At 39.6% G+C, this 18,915-nt stretch overlaps 1 protein-coding gene across 2 annotated transcripts in view; it reads left to right on the forward strand.

Moving 5' to 3' along the window:
- The window catches only part of CCSER1 (coiled-coil serine rich protein 1), a 641,220-nt gene that overhangs the window by 255,804 nt on the left and 366,501 nt on the right, over positions 1–18,915 (forward strand). For both annotated transcript variants that reach the window (XM_059818129.1, XM_059818130.1), the window contains exon 6: positions 6,983–7,060. In XM_059818129.1, coding sequence (XP_059674112.1) covers positions 6,983–7,060 — 78 coding nt within the window. The remainder of the gene's footprint in view (positions 1–6,982; positions 7,061–18,915) is intronic.

Genomic DNA, 18,915 nt, shown 5'->3' on the forward strand with positions numbered 1-18,915 from the left:
CATATTAATGGACCCTTCATCTAACCACATGTGTGCCACGGAGTTATCTGACCAAGGCAACTTGTGTCTCTGTTTATTATGAGTCTTGTGAAGGAAAGCAGGGAATAAATATAAACTGGAAGGATGAGCAATGAAAAATCAGAATGAAAATCAAGACCAGAAAGGAGGGGATATTTGCTATTAAATAAATCTATTAGTTATGTAGTGATGTATGTAATTTTCTGTTAATGAGAAATGTGACATTTATATGCTTATAAAAACAGACTAGTTTTTTTCGACTGTATGTACTCAGCTGTAAACAGCAACCTCCAATTCTTGAGCCTCTATTTAGAGGCCTAGTTCAGCTTTCTACTTTGTTTACAAATTTAAAAACGTGTTTAATAAGGTGTTCTCCGTGTGCCACCTACCAGATGTTTTATATCACAGAATCACAGAATCGTTAAGGTTGGAAAAGACCTGTAAGATCATCAAGTCCAACCATCAACCCAACACCACCATGCTCACTAAAACATGTCCCACAATGCCACGTCCACACACTCCCTGAACACCTCCAGTGATGGTGACTCCACCACCTCCCTGGGCAGCCTGTTCCAGTGCTTCACCACTCTCTCAGTAAAGAAATTAAACCTCCCCTGGTGCAACTTGAGGCCGTTTCCTCTTGTCCTGTCGCTAGTCACTTGGGAGAAGAGACCAACACCCACCTCTCTGCAACCCCCTTTCAGGTAATTGTAGAGAGCGATGAGGTCTCCCCTCAGCCTCCTCTTCTCCAGACTGAACAACCCCAGTTCCCTCAGCCGCTCCTCACAAGACTTGTGCTCCAGACCCCTCACCAGCTTCGTCGCCCTTCTCGGGACACTCTCAGCCCCTCAATGTCCTTCTTGTACTGAGGGGCCCAAAACTGAACACAGTATTCGAGGTGCGGCCTCACCAGCGCCGAGTACAGGGGCACGATCACCTCCCTGCTCCTGCTGGCCACACTGTTTCTGATACAGGCCAGGATGCCATTGGCCTTCTTGGCCACCTGGGCACACTGCTGGCTCATCTTCAGCTGGCTGTCGATCAACACCCCCAGGTCCTTTTCTGCGGGGCAGCTTTCCAGCCGCTCTTCCCTAAGCCCGTAGTGTTGCATGGGGTTGTTGTGGCCCAAGTGCAGGACCCGGCACTTGGCCTTGTTGAACCTCATACCATTGGCCTGGGCCCATTGATCCAGCCTGTCCAGATCCCTCTGCAGAGCCTTCCTACCCTTGAGCAGATCAACACTCGTGCCCAACTTGGTGTCATCTGCAAACTTGCTGAGGAAGCACTCCATCCCCTCATCCAGATCGTTGATAAATACGTTAGATATTTTCATATTGCCAGATAATAATAGTAATTTGTGCCTGGTACTTTGATATTCTTACACTTCTGCATTTAATATAAGAAGAGGGGAGAGAGCTAGCTTAGTAAATTTAAGTATTTGAGTAAGTTAAATGTATAATAAATATAAATTAAACAATGTGAAAATATAATTTGAGTCTAAACTATTTCAAAACTGTAGCCCTGCAACAAACCATGGACTGTTTATATTTATGTTGCTTGCTGGTTATGGGCTGTATAATTAATTTTGCCTAATTAAAAGGCTAAAAGAGCATCTTTCCAGCTACTTTCCAAAGTAGAAACAAATAGCAATCAACAAAATATCCTTCATCCTGATCCCTCCTTGCTGAAAAAAATTATTGTGCAAAATATTACATTTAATCTGTTTGCTCAGAGTTCCTGAGAACTCAGTCTTCTAAAATAAACAGTACTAGACATACAAATGCTGTTAAGTGACAAATCAGCATCTCATCTTAAATGAGGTGATATTTTCCACTGGCATTTCACAGCTCAGGTGATTAGCTTTGCTTAGATTGTAAGAGGAATCGAGGCTAATCTGTCCGTCTGTATACTAAGTGCTGGTTGAGAAGCAGTAGATAATTGAATCACTAAAAACTTACTTGGCTATCCACACCTCACGTACTAGCATACAAAGAGGTAGCAAGAAGTGGTAGCAGCTGTAATTTATGGTTCTCCCCTGCAATGGGAGCTACAGTAACTCAGGTCAGATGAAAGACCCACACAGCCTTCTAAGCTACGGGAGCAGGAAGCTCTAGGCTACCAGGCAAATACCTGAAAACAATAATCAAATGTCTCAGCTGATAATTGCACATATTAGTAATTAGTAAGAATAATTAACTCTACCTACTAATGAAAGACCCATGAAATAGGTTTATGAATAACCACCTGGATTGTATTCAAAGGTGTTAGAAAATAGGCCTAAACACATTTTAAGGAAGCACTTCCATTCTTAGTGAGTGAGACTGGAGATGTTGGGGAAAATTAATCAAACATGATGGGGAGTGGGAGGTGAAAGCTGACTTCATGTGTCTGCTTTTTTTTCTTACCAAAACTAATTTTGATTTTGCTGGCCTCAATCGTTTACAGTAATTTTATTTTCAGGAATTGTATGTATCAGCAAAAACTCTTCATGACATTAAATAATACAGAAATGATAGAAATCACAGCACTCCAAAAGTATGTAGGGGAGCATTGCACACTCTGGCTGAACAACTGGAGTGCTTGGACTTGTGAGTTCCTGATTTCTATCTTTGTTTTTAACAGCCCTTCATAGCTTTGAGCAAATCACTCCCCCTTCTTTTTCACTATCATTGATAAAATGGGATAATAATATTTAAGCACAATATTTCATACAGATGTTGTGCAGAGCCATTAATAAATCCTTTTGCAGGTCTTTGATTACCTTCAATATATCAAAATGTCACTACTGAGCTTGCTGACTGCACTTACTTAATTTCTAAGTTCTACTCAACTTCTAGATTATAAAATGATACGTAGTGGCATAACTTATGATACAACTAAAACTATCACCCTGAAAGTCGGTTCAACACTCATCCACTACTCCTTAGAAAAAGCTGTAAAGTACACAGATTGGATTTTCTTTTCTTCAGTTAGTAAAAGATTTATTTGATCTCTAGCTCTAATATCCACTGAAGGTTTTCTCTGTCAGTATTAACTTCTTAGGTCAATAAATTGCGATACTGATCTCCAGAGAAGTCAATGTCTGCCAACTATCATTGCAGTGTTTACCCTTGTTGAAAAGCAGTTGTAGCAAATTAAATTGGCTTCTGTCAGTGGATGATATACAGTGGATGGTTCATATTTTATGGGACAACTAACAAAGGTTGATACATAGGCCTCTTCCTAGAGAAGATCAGGTTAAAGACAAGGGATTGTAGTGAGAAAAATCCCAATTTATGAGGTGTGGTGAATCTGTTTTCATTTAAAGAACAGTTGCTGAGGGCTGGAAGATGACTATTGTTTTCAAAGGAGCATGGTTTTAACAACGTGCATTTATATATACTTGATCTTCTGTATTGCTGGAAAAACACTGACTACATTTTCTAATTTGCTATTAGACAATTTACATCTGTATGCAGATTTATGAAACATTCTGTTTTGAGGCAGGTATATACAAGTGGAGAAAACGAAAACAAAACCAAGCCTGTGACTACTTTAAAACAGCTCCAGAAGGAGCTGCTTTCTCTTTAATCTAGCTAAAATGGTGTGAATCTGTCCTCAAGCAGCATCTTGATCCTGGATCTCCAAACAGAATGCAGAAGTGGGAAAAGTTTGTTCTCTTAGACTTCTTTGCTTCCTTTGCCTTGTTATCAAGAAATTTCCTGATAGTTAATCACATTTTTAACATTACTCTCTGAAGATAAATGAATAGCATGGCCTGGCGGTGACTCCATGGTACCCATTCAGTTGCACAATGAGGATGATGTATATTTAGGCTGATCAAGTCTAGAAATTAGAAGAAAAGATGTACATTGATCATTGTAATTGTGCAACAATTATTGGCAAAATTCTAAAAATGTCCATTTGCTGGATTTTAGCAGCCTGCTCCAAATTAAAAAATGGCCTAGAAGCACTGAAAGAAAAGCTCGCAGGGTTGTTTTCGACATGGGGAAGACAGTATTTTCTAAACTGTTGTTCTGAGAAATACTTTAATTGTTTGATATTCAGACATTTAAAAAATGGAGTTTAGGTGATTTGCAACATTCTGTGCCCTCCAGAACACTCAGAGGTTTCCAGCGATGCAGGGAAAAGGCTCAGTCTACAAAACCCAGCTGTGGTATCATTGTGCATCAAAAATACATTTTAAAATGTTACAGTTGCACAGCAAAGTACTGCAAAATTAGGAGATGTCCTAATTTACCCAATTTTGCCTAATATGTATAATTATGGTACAAATGATGTTTAACATCTACTACAACTTATAAAATATGATTATAGCCTAAAGGTGTAGCATCTTCTAGTTAATTTGTAACTAAAATCTATCAACTTTAAGCCAGACGTAAGTAAGTGCTGTTTTTATGAGGAGAGAATTGATGTAGGCAACATCAAATAAAAAGTCCTCGCTGGGTGAATTCCTCACAGAGGTAGGTTTTTTGGGTATGGGGAACTTTAGACTGCAAAGTGTGATTATGACAAATACCCCATGGACAGTAAATTTAGGTGGGAGGTGTGATGTTTGAAATTGTTAATATGTCCCTTCAGGAGAGCAAGCTGACAACATCTCTCAAAGCAGTGATTAGTTTGGAAGGGTTTTTCTTTTAATAGCTCGAGAAACAACCCTTTTGGTACTGTCTCACTCAATTCTCCGCTGTAATAAACTGTGTTAGTGCCACTGGATTTAATTAATTTACACTGTCAGAGAAGCTGCTCTGCATTCCTTAAAGAGGAAAATTACTGAAGTTGTTGGAGGGGCCACTGAGGGTGTGTATACATGGACAGCTGTAGCCAGACACAGGCTCTTCTGCCAGTGCTCCTATCTGGCCAGACATGACCCATTCGCAGTCTAGAAGCTATATAGTCACAATACCCCTACTAATATCCCACACCTCTCAGCAACCCTTCTAGTTCAGGCACGGTGCCACATCAGCATGGCATCCAGGCCTGAGCTGCCTTATGTCCAGTCATCACGGAAGAGCTGATATTTTTCTGAGGCCGTTGTGTGGATGTGCCCTGAGAAGTTTTGTCAAAGCAACCTCAGCATCCTCAGAGCTGTTCGACCTTTCTTAGATTCCAGCTATCACTGAAGAACTTGCAGCTCGTGTAGCGTACAGGTACCAACCTGCTTTGCAGATTTTCATACTGAGGCTGTTTCAGTGCTTAAAAAATTGGACTGCCTTCCTGTGCACTTCCAGTTGCAAATTAGGGTGCTTGATGTGGTTTGGAAAGCAGCTACTTGATTTTTTTTCCCCCTCTTAGGTTTTTACTGTTCCGTGTGAATTAAAAGACAAATTGTCCTCAGCTGAACTGTTGGCTTTTGAGGCAGAACATTCTCACAGAGGAGGTCTCCAGTTTTGTCTGCACTTTGAGTTTAATCTAAAAGAGCTATGTTTCACTTCCTTTTAGTAAATACTATCTGCCAGTTTCCTTGATGACCAAGGGCAGGAGTCCATGTTAAAATTTGTAATGTTTCTGAATACCAGGGTGATGGATTCAACAAGGATATTGGCTTTCTGACATGTTATAATCTCCCTTATTCCTCAACAACTTTTCTGTGTTCCTTGGATTATGAACTACCTGTCTCTCTGTTTTTTGTAGGAATTAATTACCATGGCCCCCTCCTTTCTCCTTTACTTGCATCCCTTTTATTTAGCAAGTAATTCTTGTCTTTTCTTTCAGGTATGGTGTAACTGATATGTGTCTAATTAAACTCAGCAATTTTCTCAGTAGGTGTTAACTTTGAAGTCTGTGCCCTCTATTTCAGATCTGACGTAGGGATTTTGTACCCAAAATTTTGTCTTAGTTTTCATCCTGTACCAGTTGGTTGAATAAAATATGGTATCTCTGCATAAAAATCTTCTGATGAATGAGCTGTTAGAACTTCATGGGTGGAGCGGTATTCTTCACTTGCAGAATTTGGGCTTATATAGATTCATAGCTATGTAGAACCAGATATCTGATTATTTAATTGCAGAAGTTGAATTCATTAAATAATTCTGCATTGCAATACCACAGTGTGAAAACTTGTGGCCCATGCAAACTTGTTTTTTTATATACTTCACTATATCTTTTCTGTTTTATTGGTGGTGGTGGTAGTGGTGGTGGATTTTTTCATTTTAGCACTTTAGGACTTATTTCCCAAGAAGTATATATTCTAGTTTTCTCCAGAACAATCTCAGTATTTTTGTGTATTTTTTTAAATCCAGATTTTGTTCTTCTATTATTATTGCCTTCCAAATTATTAAAGAGTTTCCACACTTCTTTTCATATCTGTCACATCTGTAAAAATAATGACCATGCTAACCAACAGGTTACTGAAATATTACCTAAAAAAGAGTGGGTTTTTACAGCAAACTTTGAAGCATTTTGACTAGATAGGTCCATTGAAGTATGCTGACTTATTTTCATTATTAACTTTGCTGTTCTCTGTTTCTTTTCATATATTAGTGCTCCTTTGTAAGATATATTGACTCATGTGAAAGTGATCTTTTTTAAAAGTTTGATCCAAATACTTTCCTGCAATATATTGCTTTCCTGTTAATTTTGCCTTCTAACTTTACTATGGGCCATCCAAAAACTAATAAAAATTCTAAAAAAAAAAGTTATATCATAGCTTGTGCTATATGAACAAATTTTTGTGTTCTCCGTTATCTACTCTTTTGTAGACACAGTATGTTTGCATATTTGTGCATATGTTTCAGCCTTTGGGGAGTTAATTTAAAATAAAGAAAATGCAAAGTGCTTACCCATTAGTGAAGTACCTACTTTTACTAATTAAAGGCAAATACAATACAGATTGCAGTTGCTTTGTCAATCTAATTGTGTTGGAATTTCAGTGTTGGTTTTGGGCTCTTTTTTTCCCCAAAACGTGAAAAGATGTCCGTAGAACTTGATTGGAAATGCAAACTCATGTGTGTTTTTCTTTCAGAGTACAGACATGAGTCCAGCTAGTAGCACCACCTCACTCCCTGTTAGCCCTCTTCCTGAGGAGCCGTTATTTTTCAAGGTACCGTTAATTAATTTAATAATAAATATTGTATATTAATTTTGTCTTATCATGTTATCTCGTGTACTATGAGGTGCTAGTATTACTGCTTCCTTTTCTTTAAATTACTGTGATATCAGCAGATGTTCTTATATATATACACCATGCAGTTTTCAAGAAATACCTAGTGTAAAACGTTACTGGTTTTGAGAAGATTATTCTTCCAGCAGACTGGAGCTATAAACCACTATTTATAAGACTGTGTTTTTATCCACCTCATCTGCTGGTGATACATTTTGATATGTGCATTCCTGTATATGTGTGTATGTAACTTTTTGTTAACGGATTTCTCTTTATATTGCATTTCAAGTACATGTTTTAATGAAACAATGATTAGTTACCGCAAAGATACAGGAGATGTTAAAGATGTGTCAAAGAACAGTTTTGGTGTAAAGCCACTGTAAACCACAGGCCTGTCATTTTAGTTAATTTTAATAACAAATGATGGGATGATATCTGCAACTTTATAAGGTTTAAGCTGTGAGGAACAAGTGGCCCTATGTCACTTTTTCATGTGACTTCACGGTATCCAGCCCTGGGACACAGAATGGCCTTAGACACAGCCCGACTCTTGGAAGAGGTCTCCTGAGGCCACCCGGGTATTCAGAGCGGTGCTGCGGCTGCAAGCAAAGTGGTTGCCTTGCCAGTTGTTTGCTCAGACAAGGAAGAGGGAACTTGGGTTTTCAGCACCATTGTCTCAAACGTGTGTGATAATATGGGCAAAGTTACACTCACAGGAACATCCCTTTTAAAATTTTCCCTTTCCCCAGTCAGTTTCTGCCTACTGTATGAAAACAATTAGTAGCTTGGGTTGTGTTTCAGTCGCTTTGTGATGACGCTGAATTAAAGCTGAGGAAGTACAATTAATGAAGTTTGATGATGTAAAGTTTGTGTCTCTTCTGCACATGCCTCCAGCGCAGGAAATACCAGCTTCCTTCAGACCTGGCCAACCCCATAAAAACCTTATGGTTTTTTGGTTTTATTCTTTTTTCCACACTTTGTATGTCTGTGCAAGAGTTGTACCTTACAGTTCATAACCAGCTAGATACCCAGCTGATTCCTGTTACTAGAATGGTTAAGGAGTGTGCTTGGTCGGTGGTTTCATCAGTGGAGGTACAGATGGGATATCAGTGGTCAGCTATTCACTGATTCTCATTCCTCTTTTGGGGTTTAATGTTTTCAAGACCCCTATCTCTAAATCAGATTTGGCTGAAATTGAGCAATATTGTGCCAAGATACTAGAGCACACACATCTTTTTTCCTTGGGAAATGATATTATATGTGCATTGAAGTCTGCTCAACATTGTAAGACCGATTCGGTAGTTATTGTTTCTCCCTGTACCTGGGAAATCACTAAGGTAAGTCACATACAAAGAAAGGGGCTGCTCAGCTCAAGTAAAGGTGTAAGAGGTAAGAAAATCTAGCTTGAAATAGTTACGATAAACTCTCATGCTTAATTTCTCAGCTGAAGTAAGCAAACACTGCTCTATTTTCATAAGGAGCACTCTGACAAATACACCGTAGAGCCTTTAATTATTTTTAAAGGAAATGGTGCGTGTATAGCTCAAAATGGGTTGTAAATGACTTCTTTGAAGTGAAATAGTTGCTTTAATAAAAAAATAAGGTATTTCTTCATATTAAAAGTCTCCTTCCTTTATATTTTATAGTATAAAATGGTACAAGAAACTGAAAAAAAAAGGCAGGAAGCATTATTTAATCTTTCATTTTCAGTCAATTTTCAAAACGGGAAACCTTTTCCTTTGGAAGTCAAGTAAAATGGAGGCAAGACCAGGAAAAAGTTAAATACATCCCACAGCCAATGCCCTTAAGTAGAAAAAAAAGTAATATAAAATGTAACAGTTTCTGTTATTTCTCCCTGACTCACTCCACGAGAGCGCAATATTGTTCCAGTAGTAATGTGAATGACTGGTTTTACAAGCCATAACCCTCTCCAAATACTGTCAGTCTGTAATACTGGCTTTTGATGATGGGATGATGCATTTCCCTTAGCAACATGATAATAACCTTTCCCACCTCCTTGCTTTAGAAATGAAGATTGAAAAAGAAATTCCATTCTGTGGTTCAGAAAACACAAATGTAATGAAGCAGGGCAGTATAAATGCTGTATCTCTTTGGGATAGTTGAAGATCTCTGAGCTAATGAGCTTCTATATTAGACTGTGAAATGAAACCAAGCTCCTCTTCTCAGTCATACTGGTTTTATACCAAGAAAGAGAACTGTCCTTTCTTGGATTTTATCAGTTCATCTTCAAAACAAAGTCTGCATTTCTGCATAAAGAAAGAATGCAAATCCTGTCATCATACTCATATTACATCCAACTTCACCAAAGCAGATGCTTGTGATTTTTAATCCCACAGGATATGTGCTCTATAAATATGAAGGAGAACCTTGAGCTTGCTTAAAAACATTTTAAGATTTTGTATTTAATCTAAAGAAAGTCAGAAGCAAGATTCCCGTGGGAGTGCTTGCATGTTGCATCTCAGCTCTGGTAACACTGAACTCAGCTACCATTTTCACAATATATTGTGCATGCTGTGACATGCAGCACTGCCAGAAAGATCCAAATCATGTGAGACCATACTCAGGAATATTTGGAGGAAAGGCTTTTCCAGGACAGCAAGAGATACTCCACCTTAGTCCATGGTATACCTTTATTTTAATGGAATCTTTATGGGTTTTTTGTGTTAAGACAGTACCTTTAAAGGAGTGTTGATGATACCCAGCAAAAGGAATAGGAACATTTGAGTAAGAAATAAGGGTAGCCAACTCCAGAGCTATTTAATCCTAAAAGCAACCCTGAGAAAATGAAAACATAAAAGTATGATTAATGCCATTCAGCAACTTTCACTCCATAACTGTTATAAATAGTGAAATAGCAATGGAAGTTGGTTTTCCTTGAGGAAAGAACAACTTTGCACAGTACCAGAAGTACAAGCAATTTTTCCTGTGGCTTGGGGTTTCCTTCTCCCTGTGGAGTTAGCGACACACATGCATTCGGAGCAGTCTTGGGAAAAAATCCTGTTCAGACATGTATGCAGACAGTGCACTTCTGAAAAGCTTTTCTAAACCAATTTTTGATAAAACACTCATAGGCATTTCTTTTTAGTGAGGGTTATTTTTATGTCAAATTTCAGCTTTCAATCCTCTGCTGTTTTCTGTGGTTAAAGCTATTTAAAAAAGCAAGATCTTTTTCTGTATTATGGAAAAAGTTTATTTGTTCTCTCACAAAAGAACATCTTTGTTGGTGGATTTGCACTTAAACTTTTCTGTAGGGAGGAATCTTCCTTTGAACAGAAGTTTATCCTTCTGTCCCTGTATAACATTTCTTGAAGAATTAGAGCCTTATCTTGGGGAAAAAAAGTTACGTCACAGTTGAAAAATTTCAGAATTAAGAATTTGAAATACAACAGAGCAGAATGGTATTTGTCATGCAGCCTTAACTCAAATGTTATTCTACGTTTTAATAGCAAAACTGTAGCTGGCTCAAATGTGAGTAACTTTTAATTATGACTACTTATATCTATGCCCATAAGCTGTAATTAAAAATAATCTTGCCTTTCATTTAGAAGATCAGTGAAGGAGGGGGTATTTCTGAAAGGTCAGCTTACCAAGCAATGTCTCATCCATTTTTTAGAACCTTTCCTTTCTCCTACTCATTATACTGTGCTTTATTATAATAGTATTCTATTATTTTTTATATTATTCTAAAATATAGTGACAGGCACTTTTAAGAAGGGATGTGCGACAGCCATTTAGTACATAAGATATCTAATATTACCTAATTATACATTATCTGTTATAATGAGCACCAGTCTCACTGGTTATTAGCCACAACCAAGTTGTAAATAGTAACCATAATAGTAATTTATTATAGCAATGTTTAATTGCCTTTGAATTCCATGATTAATCTCAACCATGCTTTACTAACTGGCATTAAACATAAGAGAAAAATCTTTACATTCTTTTCTTTCTGCTAAGAAAGGGAGCTAAGAATTTCCTCAGCATTTATTATCTTGTGTTCCGAGTTCTGTAATTAATACTTTTGATACTAATTTGCTGAGTAAGAAATGGAAGTGCCAGCACAAGTAGCAAAAGCTAACAGTCCTTAGCAGTGTTACCACTGCTATAGGTCTAATAAGGTATAGATCTATACAAAAGTAGGTCTATACTAATAGTTCTGCCATTCATCCTGCAACTCTACAGGTTCTGTAGATGCAGATCTTTGCAGTCAGTAATGGGCATGACTCTCTGGCAGCTCATGACATTTGTGCATACAACTTTAACGAGATAAATTTTGCATCTGGTCAATAATCAGATTAATATTTTTAGTGCGGGTGTTTGGAATAATCAATATGACAGTCACAATAATGATTGCTGGTTGGCCAAAGCAACTAATCTTTGAGAGTGTGACTTTACATATCTAGCTGAAGAATGAGGTCTTGTCCTAACTTAGTCAGCAATGATGACAACAAACTGGGACTATACTTCAAAAAACTTCTTACGGTAGTTGACACACAGCCAGCCTATTTACCCTCTCTTCCTTAAATGCACTATTTCCAGTATTTTAAGTATTTGCTGGCACTTCTTTGAATAAGACTATTTTAATGTATTGTTTCTTTTTGTTTTCAAAATGGACTCTGAAATAATCACATAGACATTATGACCCATGGGCAGATACATGTTAGGGTTCAGCGATCCTCTTTCATGGGGTGGAGGCATCATTAGCTCTTTTCCCTTTCATTCCACTCTCCACCTGAATTTCTGCCTCCACTGGGCAGCATGTAAGCTCTGAAGCCTCTGTGTTTTTTGTTTGTTACAGAGATATTTTTTCTATTTCTACTGAAGTGAATAGAGTTACAGAAGTATGATTCACTCAACTCCACCTCTCCTAATCTACCCCCCAATATCCAGCTTATTTTAAACCAGTCTCTCATCATTCTTCAGTGGTTTAATCAATTCCTCCCACTCTTTACTTTTATTTCCTATATCAGTATTCGCTTTCTCTATGACTCCTTATGTCTTAATAGTATAGCACAGACTTTCAAAAGTCATGTCATCACAGCGGCTTTCTGCCTTTGATGAAAGCCTTCAATTTTGTAATTTCTGAGAAAAGACTTAGACATCTGATTTGTTTCACAGTATTTGTCATTGTAGTATGCGAGATCTGCAAAAGCACTGAATTTATTCTGAAGGTAGGATTGAGAAGTAGGTATTATTGTTGCAAGAAACATCTATGCATCTATTCAGTCTCTCTTCCTTTTTCTCAGTAGCTCTGTGCACTTTTCCTAAGGAACAGGACTGTGCCAGCAAGTAAGTCTGAGTAGAACCACTTCACCTGTTTCATGAGTAATATTTGCACCAGCTCATCCATCAGAGTATGGATGTGGAGGTGAAATTCTCCTCCTAAGTTTTGACTGATATGAAATGGAGTGACAAAGAATAACATCATCAAAATAGAGCTTAATGGAAGAAAAAAAAATTAAATAAATACATACTTGCCCAGTTTTCCCTTGACCTAATAATCTCTTTCAGGTCTTAGTTTATCCTGGCCTGTAAACTGAGTCTGGGAAACAAGTTGTCTCTCTCTCAACATGCTCTCTGTGTTTGCCATTGATTCTGACTTCTTGCTCATGTTGAAAATACACTATGTTTATGGCCAAATTTGAACACGTCTGTGTGTACCTTGTACGTGTTCATTGAACACGCTGTCCTGTAGACCGTGGAACCAGAAATACCTACCTCTTCCTGCAGGTTTGGAAAGGAGGAGATACAGAAGACAATAGAGCTACTGTATAATCTAAGAATACTGCTATACTATTTTAGGAATACTGTATGTGAGTTAATCATTCAGGTAATGTTACTGCTTACCTACTTCAGGTTATTAGACTTCCCTGTGTGCAAGTATTTGAATTAGCTCTCCTAGGGGAAATTGGGTGAGCAAGAAGAAACAAATAGACTAAATAAGCAATCTCCCAAGGCAGAGTAAAGACCAGGACAAAAGGTTGCTGCTAGGGCTGGAACTCCATCCTTGTTTGGTTAGTGGCACTAATTAACCAATCTAACTGTAATGAAGTGTCAAAAAACAGACTGTAGAAGAGAGTGAATATGAAGAACCCCTCAATGGATACTCTTTTCTGAATGACTGATTTATCGTTAAGGAAGAATTTATCACCCAGACAAAAGTGGTCTTGAGTGCCTGTGGGTAACATACACCTGCCAGGCTTCACACATGGAGAAGACAGACAGATTTTTACACATTCTTAACACAAGAAGGTATTTCCTGAGATTACCATTTCCTTCAGGGCTTGCAGCTCAAAGTTCGGTCTGAGAACAAAATATTTTAAGAGAGGTAATAGCTGAAGGCCCTAACACCTGAAATGCAGGATCATTGATGAAAACTTATGTGAGCTCAGAAGTACAGTTGTCCTGGTAGGACATTTTACAAGATTTCTCTTTTTTTTGTCTTTTTTTTTCTTTTTTTTTTTTTTAATTTTAGTTTTTATTCCAGGGAGCGTAGGTACAACATATGTAATTTCCCAGTGTCACTGACATAATTACCGAAAGAATCAAGAATGAAACTGGGAACTACGCCTGTATTACCTTATTTCTTTCTGCCTCTATGCCTTGATCATAGCTGCCTTTCTTTCCCAAATTTTGTGAACGTGCATTCTCTTCTCTTTTAGTATGTTTTCCTTAATTTATTTAAACTTAAACTTTCTTCATGGAGTGAGGGTTATTTAAATATTTCTAAATTGCAAGACATTGGCTTAGGCAAAATCGATGCTTTTAATGCTATAAATTGACCTGCTTGTTTACGAACAGAGAGGGTCTGGTGGGTGAAGTGAAGGTCGGAGGCCGTCTTGGGCTTAGCGACCATGATATGATAGAGTTTTCAATATTTAGCCAAGTAAGGAGGCGGGTGAGCAACACCGTTACCATGGACTTCCGGAGGGCAGACTTTGCCCTGTTCAGGACACTGGTCGGGAGGGTCCCTTGGGAGACGGTCCTGAAGGGCAAAGGGGCCCAGGAAGGATGGATGTTCTTCAAGAAGGAAATCTTGAAGGCGCAGGAGCAGGCAGTGCCCGTGTGACGTAAGAAGAGCCGGCGGGGAAGACGGCCGGCCTGGCTCAACAAGGAGCTTATGCTGAGGCTTGGGGAAAAAAAGAGAACTTACCACCTCTGGAAAAAGGGGCAGGCAAGTGAAGAAGAGTACAAGGACCTCGTTAGGTCATGCAGGGAGGGAATTAGGAAGGCGAAAGCCCAGCTAGAGCTCAACCTGGCCACGGTCGTGAGGGACAACAAAAAAAGCTTCTATAAATACATTAACAGCAAAAAGAGGGCCAAGGAGGATCTCCATCCTCTACTGGATGCGGCGGGGAACCTTGTCGCGAAGGATGAGGAAAAGGCTGAGGTACTTAATGCCTTCTTTGCCTCAGTCTTTAACAGCCACACCGCGTATCCTCAGGGTATCCGTCCCCCTGAGCTGGATGACAGGGATGGAGGGCAAAATAGGCTCCCCATGATCCAGGAGGAAGCAGTTAACGACCTGCTATGCCACCTGGACACTCATAAGTCTATGGGGCCTGATGGCATCCACCCAAGGGTGCTGAGGGAACTGGCGGAAGAGCTTGCCAAGCCGCTCTCCATCATTTATCAACAGTCCTGGTCAACGGGGGAGGTCCCGGGTGACTGGAGGCTTGCCAACGTGACGCCCATCTACAAGAAGGGTCGGAAGGAGGATCCGGGGAACTACAGGCCTGTCAGCCTGACCTCGGTGCCGGGGAAGGTTATGGAGAGGCTCATCTTGAGGGCGCTCACGGGACACGTGCAGGTTACCCAAGGGATCAGGCCAAGCCAGCACGGGTTCATGAAAGGCAGGTCCTGCTTGACGAACCTGATCTCCTTCTATGACCAGGTGACCCGCCTAGTGGATGAGGGGAAGGCTGTTGATGTTGTCTACCTGGACTTCAGCAAAGCCTTTGACACTGTTCCCCACAGTATTCTCCTAGAGAAGCTGGCGGCCTGTGGTTTAGACAGGTACACTCTTCGCTGGGTAAAAAACTGGCTGGATGGCCGAGCCCAGAGGGTTGTGGTGAATGGGGTGAAATCCAGCTGGCGGCCGGTCACAAGCGGAGTCCCCCAGGGCTCGGTTTTGGGACCGGTCTTGTTTAATATCTTCATTGATGATCTGGATGAGGGGATAGAGTGCTCCCTCAGCAAGTTTGCAGACGACACCAAGTTGGGAGGGAGTGTTGATCTGCTTGAGGGTAGGAAGGCTCTGCAGAGGGATCTGGACAGGCTGGATCGATGGGCTGAGGCCAACCGGATGAAGTTCAATAAGGCCAAGTGCCGGGTTCTACACTTCGGCCACAACAACCCCAGGCAACGCTACAGGCTTGGGGATGAGTGGCTGGAAAGTTCCCCTGCAGAAAAGGACCTGGGGGTGTTGATCGACACCCGGCTGAATATGAGCCAGCAGTGTGCCCAGGTGGCCAAGAAGGCCAACGGCATCCTGGCTTGCATCAGAAATGGTGTGGCCAGCAGGAGCAGGGAGGTGATCATGCCTCTGTACTCGGCTCTGGTGAGGCCGCACCTCGAATACTGTGTTCAGTTTTGGGCCCCTCACTACAAGAAGGACATTGAGGTGCTGGAGCGTGTCCAGAGAAGGGCGACGAAGCTGGTGAGGGGTCTGGAACACAAGTCTTATGAGGAGCGGCTGAGCGAGCTGGGGTTGTTTAGCCTGGAGAAGAGGAGGCTGAGGGGAGACCTTATCGCTCTCTACAACTACCTGAAAGGGGGTTGCAGAGAGGTGGGTGTTGGTCTCTTCTCCCAAGTGACTAGTGACAGGACTAGAGGAAATGGCCTCAAGTTGCGACAGGGGAGGTTCAGGCTAGACATTAGGAAAAAGTTCTTCACTGAGAGAGTGGTGAAACACTGGAATAGGCTGCCCAGGGAGGTGGTAGAGTCACCCTCCCTGGAGGTATTCAAGGAGCGTGTGGATGTGGCATTGTGGGATGTAGCTTGATGGACATGGTGCTGTGTGGTGTTGGGTGGGTTGTGGCTTGTTATTGTTGTTGTGTGGCGTGGGTTTTGTGGTTGTGGTTTGTTTTTTTTTTTTTTTTTTTTTTGTGGTTCCCCCCCCCCCCCCCCCCCCCCAGGTTGGACTCGATGATCTTACAGGTCTTTTCCAACCGTACTGATTCTGTGATTCTGTGTAAATTCAGTTATTTTCTCAGCAAGCCACATACAGAAAAAGGATTAATGTTTGTCTTACTAAAATCTCCAAAAGCAACTGAAAACACAGATGATGCTTCAACCAAAGGCATGCAGAAGGGTCATCATTACTTTTTTTCAGTTAACAGGGTTTCCAGCATAACTTAAAAATTAATATAATCAGTACTACAAGGGTAAATATTAGGTTCCTTCAGGTTTCTTCCCTCAGGCAGACACATGATCACACAATGAATTCTGATACATACCTTCAGGGTAAGTATTTCCTGTTGAGTACTCTGAGATTAAAGTCATAAAACTTGTAGCATTACAGGTTGCTGAAAACATGTTAGCACTAACACTATGAAAAACGGATTTTCTTGAAGCTCCATGGGAGGATCCTTATATTCCCAGTAAGAGCACTTAAAGTTCTTTGTCCTAATCATCTCAATACAGATAGTAAATCCTCCTAATTTCCTTTGTCTAGGGACCAATAGGCATAAGTAAATCTGGGGGAGGACATTGGCATTTGGAAAATATGATGAATGTTCTTTTAGTGAGCAGAATTATTCCAAGGGGTTTGGAGTGAAATTCTGTTTAAATCAATGGTACAGTGCCCATTGACTACAGCGGCATCTGCCTTCAGGTCTTGGATGGCATGGATTATGTCAGAAGCATTGATTACTTTAGAAGTGAAAATGTGTATCTGTACTGACCATTTTAAACCCATCAATTATTTTAGAGATGAAAATGTAAATCCTTATTGACAGTTCCAACCCAAGAGTATTTTTTGTGGTTGTATTATTGTAAATGAGATAAAATTGGAGTGTTTTCATAAATTTCATTCAGTATAATTAAAATGTAGGACTGTTCGCAATGCAAGAATTTGTTTAATAATAATGATTCAGTTTCCAGTATGTGTTAGAACAACAGATGTTTTCTTCCTTCCTAGAATAAATTAAACAAAGCAGAGACTTGAAAATGGGTTTCTTACCTCTCAGACAAGTATTCTTACAGTAGCAGGTGGTCTCTTTCTCTCTTTCTGGCCAGTGATTGCATTTTCCACCCAGAAAAACTCTGAAAAACACTTGCATGGAAACTTAACATGTTTCTGAAAAAAAGTTTTGGCTTCATCAAATAAAAGTTTTCAAATTGAAAACATCCATTAAAAAGTTCGTTGACTCTTCTATGAAAACGTGTAGACAACTTTCCCACTGTCTAAATAAATAATGTTAATTACCTAGCCACATGTTTTCAAACATAGTCCTTTACTGTAGGAAATACAGGGTTGGCATTTTGAAATTCTTATCAAGTTGGATGTCTTGAAAATATGACACTAAAAATAACTGACTGATTTTGATAATGCTCTCCTAGAGTTTAAAGAGACAGATATTTTGCTGAGCAATTTAGACAGCTGTTAAGGAGAGTGGGATATATTCTGTTAATTTTAATCACCTGAAATTAAAGGCAAGATTTAATTGCTGAAACACAGACGCCTTATGCCACTTAAGAAACCCAGCTATATCCTGCCTTTCCTCTCACTGCCTCTCTAGTAGAGCAAAGTACTGAGATGTGATGAGGGCTGCTGTGCTGTAGTTTGATTTTTGTTGTATTCCTGGTTTTTTTCTCTTTTGAGTTTGTCCCTTGGTTATGCTGTGTCTCTTAGTAATTTATAATCTCCCTTGCAAGCCATGTGTTTATGCTGGGCTGTTTAATTTTGCTGAGGAAACTGGCTTGTGTGGGAGGCTTTGATGGTGTGATACAACTGAGCTGTTGACTTACAATGTTTGATTGGGCCTTTTCCAAATGCTGTTCCTCTTGCCACCAACCCTATGCATGGTTGCATAACATTAAAGCTATTTATGTGTATTTAAATATTAGAAGTATCACATGGTTATAGTATAGCTGGGGTAAGTTTCTTGTTTCTGAAAGGTGTGATGTACCCTGATTTTAAGCCATAGCATCTGCATTCCATTTACTCTCTGCCCTTTTCCTTGCTTCTAGTGCAGTTCAATATGCTCATGATTAGTAATGAAATATATTTGTGTGTTTAAAGTGACCTTTTCAAGCCTCATAATTTGTTCAAGAATCATCAAGTTGTCTTTTGCCTGTTTTCCACAAATTTTTTAGAAATGGGACAGTAAAAGAACATTTTTATTTGTTTATCTGAAAGGTTCTTAAATGTGGCTGAACGAACTGACTCTTAATAATGGTCCAGGAAAGTTATGTCTCATCACATGTGTAGGATAAATCTTTATTCAGGCTTCTTCATTTATCAGAGATTAATGAGAGCCCTGAAGGGTATAGAGGAGGGAGACAATAGTAAGTGTCGGTCACTTATTCCTTTTTAAAATGTTGAAAAACTACAGTCTCGAAGCTGTAGGTATGTTCCATTGTTGTGATGGGAAACATGTATGGGAAAATGCTATTCCTGCTTCAAGTAGTTTACAGATAACTGTGACACTTTTTCAAAAATAATGCAATTTTTAGATACTGTAATATACTTTTAAACACTTTTTAGAAATAAACGGAGGTGAATATGATGCATTTATAAATTGCTGTTTAAAGAAAAAGGGGGCAAAAGA

The sequence above is a fragment of the Gavia stellata genome, chromosome 5, assembly GCF_030936135.1.
Source record: "Gavia stellata isolate bGavSte3 chromosome 5, bGavSte3.hap2, whole genome shotgun sequence".
Taxonomy (NCBI): Eukaryota; Metazoa; Chordata; class Aves; order Gaviiformes; family Gaviidae; genus Gavia; species Gavia stellata.